The following is a 10,289-nucleotide window of genomic DNA, read 5'->3' on the forward strand; positions in this document are numbered from 1 at the left end:
TAATTACATGATTTCAATTTGCCATGTATAACTAAATCAAAGCAAGCTATTGAGTTTCCAAAGCAACATACCTGTTCTAGGTCAGCACTTGCGTCACATTTAGCAGCCAATTTAAAGAGCTCCTGCTCATGCTTTTCTCTCTGTGCCTGCAGTTCCTTTTCCTTTTCCTGGATAATATATTGACACACACGTACCTAAAAAAACAGAGAAAGTAAATATGGAAACAGTCTAAAAGGGATAGTAAAAGTACGCTGAATTGTCTAACTAAAGGTACAGCAAGATAATGCATTCTATTTTAAGTCTAAATTTTGCTTCTAGTTAACTGCAAATATACTGATCTGTCAGTGACTAGTGATGTCAGTGGTGCATGCAGATAAACCTCCAGCTTACAGAAAACTTGTCTCAATTCCACAATAATACACTTGGTACCATTCATTTTTGTTTAGTATCACAGATCTCCACCTTTCTTTTTTGGATGCCACTGTCCTCAGACTTCTAATTTCTAAAAGATTACAATGATGATGCTTATTTCTAGCGAGTTTCTATTGACTAAGGCCAAACAGCAGTTTCGAAACCTTGCTGTCTCATTTTCAAAACCTGTATTCTACTTCCAACATGTCTTTGTCTATCTTAAAACTTCTATGAGAACTGTATATAACTTTTGGAATCTCACTAATGACATTTTGAATAAGTTCACGTAAAGTCCTAACCAGATTTATATCAGAAGGATGAAACTGTGCTCGTGAAATGCCTTTTACAGTGTCAGCTGCTTGTCTTTTTCTCTCTTTCCTGCATTAAAACTTATTTCCTGTGTGCTGCTGAACAGGTGCGGTCATGTTCACCATCAGAAGTAGTTTTTTTCTGTTATAGCTAAATAAACTCAGACATCAAATGATGTGGAGCATACTGAGGTGAGTACTTTCATATGTGGTAGAACTCAAATACTAAGGGATCACGTATATCACATTAAAATCCAAGATTTGGCTTCCAAGAGAGCTGGAAGAGCTGGTAACACAAAGGTATGGATAACATGCTCCCTAGTTCCACCTTTTAAGTATTAGTTATTAAGTCATTGTTTGTCTTGCCATATCAATCAGCTGCTAACTTCCAGAGAAAGTTTCCCATTAAGTATACCAGACTTCTTCAGCTCTTTCTCCACCATGAGGAAAACAATTTTTTTCCCATGATCTCATACCAAGAAGTGTGCCAGACAGCTCCCAGCACCAAGTGAAAGCCATCTGTCAAACAACCATTTGTGCCAAGAATGGCTGCAATAATCCAAAACCACTACCAGCCACTGCATGCGTGCATTTTTGCACCTTGAGATATGAGAAAGAGATGTTTGGAGGTTGTTCAACTGGAATTCTGCACAACCCATTTCACTCTGGTACGCACTAGGTTCCTCCATGTCCAAACACCACCCACATCCTTAATTTCCTTTCTTGCACAAAACTTTCAAGTTGAATTATCATCAGCACAAACTATCTGCTGCTCCTTATTCTCATTTCATCTGAATACCATATCGATCTTCACTCAAAAATCATCCAAAATTAAAACTGGCATTTCTTAACTCCTGAGCTAGAAACATTACAGCCAAGCTACTACTTCTTCCACCAAAGAATGTAAATATTTTTACAGTGCATTTACTTACATTATTCATATACGTGGCTTCTTTTCCCAGGAAAAGCTCTCTTTCTTTGCTCTGCATATTTTTAAGACTCTCAATCTGTTCCTGGAACAGGCTACATTTTTCTTCACTGTCTCCAACCTTCTTGGTAAGGTTCTGAACCAGAATCTGCATGCTTTGTAGTGATGACTCTTTAATAGCTAGCTGATTCTTTAGAATGCAAATCAAAAGACCATCAGAAGAATGGACCCAGAAAAAATATACAGAAGCTCTTCCCTCAGTTAAAGCAACATCAAACTTAAAATCAGGTTTGGTTTTACTTTCAAAGAACTTTGTCAGCAGATTCCGCAGTTGATACTAACATGTATGAATGGTACTGACAGAAGTAGTAAATAAATATATATTTGACATAAATGAAAATAATCAGTAAAGAATTTTTATTCACATGAATAACTGTACAAGACTTGTGCTTCAGAAAAGAATCCACTGTATAACAGATCAGAATTCACTGATTCCTTGAAACATCTATGGAGATCTAATGTTTGAGCTGCTCACATACCTTCAATTCTTCACTGGGAAAGAGAATTTCATTGGTAACACCACTTGATCCACACGCTGTCTGTAAATCAATGATGTAAGCATCTCTTTCAGCTAACTTCTTTTCCTTCTGTGCCAGCATGGCATCCATTTCAGCCCCACGACATCGCTGTGCCTCCAGCTCAAGACTCTGAAAATGAAAACGAGAACAGTTTGCGCTACTTCCTTATCGCCTCTATTAGGGTACTGAAAAAAATGATAATCAAATTTAGAACCTAGTTCAATTTTAAGTGGAATCTTTAATTATTGGACCATTTCTCTGAAATTCTGCAGCATTCACATTCCTGCCACTTTCTATAGCAAACAGCCATATGTCCACAAAACACATCGCTGCAGAGAACAGCTACAAACCTTCACATGAAATCATCCCTTGCCTACATTTCTTCCTGTTATAACTTACTATTGCAACAAGAACTGAAGCAAAAGAGCATAAATATAACATTAACCCACAAAGTTTGCATTTGTGTTTCCTATTCTATTCATTTTCATATGATTACAAAAGCATGCTTGAGGATTCTCTCCTCACTGAAGATGCAGCGACAGAATTCTCACTGCCTTTGCTCAGGCAGGTTGCAGTGTATAAACATCTCTGTCTACTCAACAGAAAACTCAAGGTTATCTGTTTAGTAACTTAACACAGAACTAAATATTTAAAAAAATATATTGAAACATAATTCCATAGCACAGATGTGAAAAGCCACACACTTGGCATCACCTAAAACACCACCTTTTTTTGTAGCTCCTCATTTTTCTGTGTGATCTGAGATTCTAGTTCTTCAATTCTCCTTCTCAGTACTAATATCTTCCCTCGATTTGCTGCTGCATTTTCCGGGTCACCATCTTTTGACACCTGCAAAAACAGGGAGGTTTGTATTCCGTAAGTACGTAACACCTGACTTCTGTACCTCTACCTATTCAGAAAATACTGGTGAGAAAAAGCGTACTTATGGTTTGTGTTTCAGTTCTCCTACATATTACATATTCTATATAGAAGCGATGTATCAGGAATGAAATTTGTATCAAACTTGTAAAAACCTTTGTATTTCAATTATCAATGATAGTTATTGCTTCAAAGTGGCCTGGGACATGCAAAAATAGCTTTTATTTCCTCTAGAAATTACAATCCATATAACCTGCTTAGTCCATATAACTCAGAGGAAAAAAAGGATTATTTGGGGGAACAAAGTGTAAATTAAACTGTTCCTAGGAACAGCGCTTCTAATCAGAGTTTCAGTAGGTATAACTACTGGGTTACAGAAAAAATTTGCCATTACAAAAGAAATCAAGTACAGTTGCTAAGAGCACGCTTTATTAGCAAAGTAACATACTCTCTTTTGAGTACACTTGAAGACTTCAAACTGATCCATTTCTGTTCCCTTTCAACACACCTTTAAAACCCCCTAGAAATATTAAAGCCTCACTGAAGTTATTTTAGAGGCTGTATGTAGTTAAAAAGTGCCATGTTAAAGAAATACAAGTCTACACACACAACCGCACTACTACAAAAAATGGTCATTTAAAGGAGACCTTCCAACAATTTACATTTTGCTGCCAAGGACACGTATTTCCATTTTTATCTTGGACATTAGAGTAACAAGATACGTTTTGTTTCTTCCCACAGACTTATCTTTCTGATTCACATGAGTTAAGATTTTGAGCTGCCACCAAGATGAAGGTTATTTTACTGAAACAATTTGAAAGGAATGTACAGTTTTCTACATTTCTACGGAAAGATAAAAGAATGAAATAGAAATACACAGATGGACTGACAGCACCCACAAAGCCAACCCTGATCCTAAGCTGACTCAGCTCAAAATCTGAACTTGGGTTCCTCATGTGAGTCCAGCACATAAAACTGCCTGCAGCCTTACCTAAACTAAAACATAAGGACACTTACCTTCTTTTGTTCTGCTTTTGCCTCAGAACCTCCTGATACTGCTAACTGTTTCTTAAGTTCTTCCAACTGTGAAGTTAACGATGCAACCTTGGCTTTGTTTTGGAGTTTTAACTTGGAAAGTTTGGCATCAGCAGATTCCTTCTCCTCCTACAAATATCAAAGTCATGAAGGACTTAATTAGTTACATAAACAACTGCATCCTTCAACTCTTTCAGTAAGAGAGAGACCTAAAGTCTAAAAACTCTTTCCCCTGAAGAGACACATTCTAATGTCACATGCAACAGGTCTCCATATATGAAACAACCCTCCTTTCACTATTTAAGCTTTCTGCGCATGGTTATTATTATTGTGTGGGATCCAGAGCATTATGATGTTAGAAAACTTCCTATTTTTTGACAGCAATACAAATACAGGGCTTGATTTTTTAACAATTAATTCATAATATTATAAAAGCATATTTGATTTTGTTTGAAGAGTAAACTTAATTTACAATGAGTTTTAGAAAAGTCTGTATTTTGACACTTTGCTTTTTGTGTCCACAGAAGATATTTTTTTATAAGTGTAAAACTAAGTCTCCTGCAGGAACAGACCCACCTTCTAACTGTTTAAAGAACAACAGAGTGAAGAATAACAAACCCTCAAAAGTCTTCAGGATATTAAATATGAACTCTTTCTAGTTTCATCCTTCCTAATGCCAATCAAAAGCAGAGGATAATACATAATAGCATGAATAGTAAGATCACTACAAGACAAAATAGATACATATTGTGGAAGAAGAAATAAAAAATTACCTACAGAAATCCAGTTTTAGGTAAGTTGGAATCTCACTAAATGCCCAGTAATGATTCAGACAGTGGGTTTCCCCATATTTAGCTAAAATGACCATACACCTCTAGCTCTCAGAAAGTCAGCCTGTCCCTTGCAATGATTAAGTCCATCTGTTCATGCAAGGAACACACATTGTAATATAATACCCAAATGCAGTTACAATTTTGAAACAGAAGACACACTGGAAAAAAGCAGTGATGTTCAGGAACCATAGCAGCTACTGTGACTAATTTGTCACATCTGTGTTCCTAGAGTTGTGCTCCTTGTGTTCCTAGAGTTGTCATAACTGACTAAAAACAGCTCATGATAAACAGGAACAAAGGGGTTTTGTAAACAGTCTTTTTTGGCAAGAATACATGCAGGGTACCTTTAACTGAAGATCTTTATTTCGAAGCTCAGCATCCTTCTCCTTGACAAGCTCCTTTAGCTGCGTTACCAGCTGTTCAGTACTTGTCAGCTGGTCAGTCAAATCTGTCACTGACATGCTTCCTGCATCTTGTGAGCCTGCAGCCTGCTGACATCAAGTACAGTTTGAGCAAACAAAATGGTGCAGACAACACTGGTCCTGCAAAAAAGTCTGCAGTTGGTGGTGCTTTGGGGGTGTTTAAACATTCAGTAAACGTTATTAGAGTGCAAGACTAAAACTTACATGTACTATATGAACCTACACCAAGTTTAGCAAGTTTGATAGACATAAGATTATAAATCTTAGAAACTGGTTTAGGAATATTACTCTGAAATACAGCAAAACCATTAAAGCTTCCCAGGTATTTAAAACTGGATTTCTTACCCAAAAAATACCCTTGGGATAAAGCTTATGTAATTCCTACAGATGTTTTCTTAAAGCATAAAGAGGAATAGAGCAGCTGTGTTACACACAAAAGATTAAATACCACGTAAACAGCAAGCAAGAACCCAACCTGACTTTTAGAGCCCTAAAACTGAGTCACAGTAAAACTAGTTAAGCAACTTGCTTGTGAAAGAGCAAGTACACGCCATTAGTGTATCAACAAGTAAAGATTCTCTATGTTAGACATTCTTAAGAAAGTACTATTTTAATAATAATTTGATACTTACTACTGTTTTGGAAGGAGAATCATCTCCACTACCCCATTTCCACATAGTTTCAGGATGGCTATGAAAACATAAATGAAATAATACCACAGTAAGTATCAGTGACTCTCAGATAACTGCAGTTAACTTGTATTTCTCTCTACATATTTCACTGTGAAATGCTTGAAACTGATCTGTTTGCTTAATTCTGACCATCTCTGATCTCCATCACATTATTAGTTGTTGAGAAATGCTGAAATCATGTATAAAACAACTGCTAATCAGTAAAATGTCAATACTATCAAAAAGAATCCTAAGAAGTCTTTAAAGAGCAAATGCCGTAAAGTATTTTCAGCATAGTTGCTTTTCCCACATATAAATAGAAGACACAAACTACATACAGCTTGCTAATATTTAACCTGACCTCACACACTGCCTGCCACTGCAATATAACAGGGGTTTATCAATGCATATTTCTATAAAATCATACATAAAGACTAAAAGCATTGAAAACCAAAGTGCTTCAATTGCTGTGTGACTGCTGCATATCTGAAACTCTTGATGTCACTGATCAGGTATAAAATGCCTCCATCTTAATCCCCAAGTGTTCCTTGCTTCTTTTGCTCCCAATCAAGCACCATAAACCCAAGTACCAGACATACGTCTACATAATTGCAGTTTCTGACTATGGAAAGTCGCAGCTTCCTAATAAACACAAGTATGGGCTGTGTTTATTAATCCTAAAGATCAAGTAGGTACAAGGCAGCTCAAAGGTTTAGACCTTTACTGAATAAAAGTGACAAATTTAGTTGAGAAAAACAGGAAAAGTCTATAGAACATCCCATGCAGTAAATTCCACATTGTGACTTGGAGGTATAATTTTAAGAACAGACTGAGGTATCTTGCTTGGTTTCCAGATAATATTCCAAATAGCAGGATGAAGATGTTCAGTCATTTTCTCTCTCAACTAGCAACATCCAGAGGTAAACACCATCTCCTTTCTAATCTGTATTACAGGCTTTTGAAATATGCACACACAGACCAGTCATGGATTTGGAAAGCAGTTTATAACAAACATTAACACATAGCTACAAACATTAACACATAGCTTATCTTAAAGTAGTGAATTTGGAAAGCAGTTTATAAAACACACTAGCACATAGCTTAGTTTATAAATTATGCAGAATGATTGCAGAGGCTGCCTTTAAAGCTGTTTATCATTTCAAAGCTAAGACTGCAATCTACGGCCTTCATTATCCACAAGGCCAAACTGGATTCTGCTAAGAATCTTGTCTAACATTAAAATCAACAAACAAGCCACAGGGGGAATTACAGAACTTCTAAGCAAAAACATCCCCTCATAACTACTCCAAAGCTGTAACATCTAATCTGTTCTTAGTGAAAAGCTCATTTCCAGATACATAAAAGAGTTACTCAGGTACAAAGAGGACAAAATGACTCGCTAAATGTAAAGTGCTGGTGCATTTGTATTTCATTTATAATTATTTTAGCTCCTTTCCAGCTCTGATGCAATCACTTCTGCTCACTTCTTGTGCTACCTGAATACCTGAACTGCTACTTCTGAATGCTGGACCAGTCAACTTGATCCCTTCTCCTTGCAGTACATCGAAACACAATTCAGTTAAGTTTTCCATCCCCATTTCCCTTCCTTTGGCAGCCTACGTCCCAGCCATAGCACTATCAGGCATCAAGCATAGGAAAAGCAGGAAGTCCAAATAATTTGTGGCTGACCTCTCTTTAAGTTTTCACAGTGACAGAAAATTTGTATTTCCCCTCCAAGTCCAAACTGCTCACTCTCACTTCCAGGGCTTGACGTTGCGTATCACTGCTAGCACCTCATCCTGCTCTCCATCCTGCATATTCTACTGTGTTCATAACCATTCTTTGCCATCCACTGCACGCTCACGTCTGTTAACATCTTCTTCACTGAAGAACAGGCAGGATGGTTGAATCTTTCACAATATCCAAGAGACACAAGAGGCCCACTTAGTTTTATGAAATAAGTTTCTTCTGATACTCAAAGTACAAGCGAGGTTTTGGTTCTTACCACAATGGATTTAACAAACAGAAAAGTCCCCCTGGCAGCTTTGCCTTCGTACTTGCCCATTCTCTTATCCCAGCAGTAGCTGCAGCCAAATGCAGCTAAAAAAAAACTAACTATGCATTATTCATCTGGGTAGTTTCCAGCCTCCTTACTTCCCTGAGTCAGATATCACAGGAACCAGCACAAGGGGCACAGAGGAGCACATAACAGCAGAGAGGACAGATTTCAGCAGCAGCACTGAAGAATCCCACAGCTGGAAGGTGGCCAATGTACATGGTAAAATAACGAACTGTGCTCTTACAAAATACAAACCGAGATGACTACCCAGGCAGAGAAGCAGTCTGCTGGTGCCACAGAACTCCTCATGTTTCTCTAGCTTTCCCCACATCCATTCCAAAATCATTCTGATATAAAAAAATGGCTTCAAAGAGCACACACCTGAGTTCTCACTATGAAGCTATTACGGAACTTTTCTTCTTCCTTTGCAGAAACACAGATTATGGGGTAAAAAACTAAGGCAGAACCCCACCCCTTACTACCAAGGAAGGCAGTAGTGCGCCCCTTTTCTTCTCTCTTCCACAGAACTAGAGCACAAAAACAGAGGAGACTGCAGAAGTGTGTAAAAACTTCAGTGCTTTATTATTTTAACTATTTGCTACAACATTTTTGTGCTTTGAACACACTCATTGACAGAACAGCATTTGAGTATTATTTTCTTTCTCTAGCTGTAATTTTTTTTTATTTTATCCTTATCTGACAGCTTGCCAAGATGTTGGTTCGTTTTCCTGAATAAGCTAAAGCTGTTTTCAAATGGGCTATGCCACCTACACCAACACAAGAGCTGCACTAACATGACATACAACAAAGAAGCACAAACACTGACTGAAGCCACGTAAATCACAGAACCACAGAATGGTTTGAGTTGGAAAAGGCCTAAAAGCTCATCCAGTTCCAACCCCTGCCATGGGCAGGGACACCTTCCACTAGACCAGATTGCTCCAAGCCCCATCCAACCTGGCCTTGAACACTGCCAGGGATGGGGCAGCCACAGCTTCTCTTGGCATCCTGTGCCAGCGCCTCAGCACCCTCATAGAGAAGAACTTCTTCCTTGTATCGAAGCTAAATCTCCCGTTTCAGTTCAAACCCATCACCCCTTGTCCTATCACTGCAGCTCCTGATGAGGAGTCCCTCTCTGGCATCCTTGTAGACACCCTTCAGATACTGGAAGGCTGCTATGAGCTCTCCATGCACTCTGTAAAGTTAACATGCAATGTATCTGTATAGCCATTATGTTTATTGCAAACACTATTTTTAATAACATTGACCACATTTTCCTCGCAAAATAACATGCAAGGGAAGTACTATTCTGTAACAGGGCACCACTGGAGAATTAAAGGATCAGTGCAGAGGCCCCAGTGAAGCACAGGTGCATGTACACAGCATTAGCTATTTCCACCACAGCAGCCGGATGCAGCTGCTCCTGCAGTACGGTGCTACCAGCAGCCTGGGACTGGAGGTGCACAAACACCCCCAGACCCTTCCTTCCCCTCCAGCACAGCAAGCCCCACGGGGGGAAGGGAGGGTGACCACCTTTCCCTCCACTTCAGACGAGGGCAGACGGCAGGGAGAGCCCCACATCAGCGACCGGGCTGGCCGGGAGCCACCCTCCTCGGACACGGCCTGCAAAGCCAGCGGCCCAAGGGACCACGGCCGCCCCCCCGGAAGGCGGGGACGCGCCCGTACAGGTGCGGCACCCTTCGCCGAGACCCAGCAGAGCCTGCAGGCGGCGAGAAGGGAACGAAGCCCAACGGAGCGGACCCCATCGGCCCCACTCACCTGCGGGGGAGCGGCGGGGCCGCCGGGCCCTGCGAACCGCAGCCGGTCACCACCACCGCCGCTTCCTCAGCACGGCCCCCTCAGCCTCCGCCACGCCTCGGAGGGAGACGTCGCACGGCGGCGCCAGTGCCCCCTGGCGGCGGGGAGGACCGGCCGGGCGCAGTCTCATTCCCCTGGTCCTTTCCCTGATCCCTTCCCGGTTTCCCTCCCTGTTGCCCTCCCGACTTTCCCGGTCCGCCTTCAGCTCCGGCTCCGGCCCCGGCCCCTCAGAGGTGGTGAGGACCTCTCGGTCCTCTCAGCAAAAGCCTACGTGTTTTTAAGTACAATGGACCGCAAACTGCTCAAAATGTCATCTTGGCAAGTGAAGTGAACCAAAAAAAATGTTA

The 10,289-nt window shown here is 40.2% G+C and overlaps 1 protein-coding gene across 6 annotated transcripts in view; it reads right to left on the bottom strand.

The window, feature by feature from the left end:
• LOC130598873 (golgin subfamily B member 1-like) overlaps nucleotides 1–10,010 on the bottom strand; it is a 44,970-nt gene extending 34,960 nt beyond the window's left edge. For all 6 annotated transcript variants that reach the window (XR_008972107.1, XM_057408744.1, XM_057408743.1 and 3 more), the window contains exons 1-8: nucleotides 9,904–10,010; nucleotides 6,027–6,084; nucleotides 5,317–5,460; nucleotides 4,122–4,268; nucleotides 2,952–3,074; nucleotides 2,187–2,354; nucleotides 1,652–1,837; nucleotides 72–194 (exon numbers count right to left, since the gene is read on the bottom strand). Coding sequence is in view for 5 of the 6 variants with exons in the window: in XM_057408744.1 (XP_057264727.1) it covers nucleotides 72–194; nucleotides 1,652–1,837; nucleotides 2,187–2,354; nucleotides 2,952–3,074; nucleotides 4,122–4,268; nucleotides 5,317–5,460; nucleotides 6,027–6,071 (936 nt within the window). In the remaining variant the exon portion in view is untranslated. The remainder of the gene's footprint in view (nucleotides 1–71; nucleotides 195–1,651; nucleotides 1,838–2,186; nucleotides 2,355–2,951; nucleotides 3,075–4,121; nucleotides 4,269–5,316; nucleotides 5,461–6,026; nucleotides 6,085–9,903) is intronic.
• Between the last annotated feature and the right edge of the window lie 279 nt (nucleotides 10,011–10,289).

This window comes from Pezoporus wallicus, unplaced genomic scaffold, assembly GCF_028554395.1.
Source record: "Pezoporus wallicus isolate ANWC-B61680 ecotype Strahan unplaced genomic scaffold, APGP_CSIRO_Pwel_v1 contig_6382, whole genome shotgun sequence".
Classification (NCBI taxonomy): Eukaryota; Metazoa; Chordata; class Aves; order Psittaciformes; family Psittacidae; genus Pezoporus; species Pezoporus wallicus.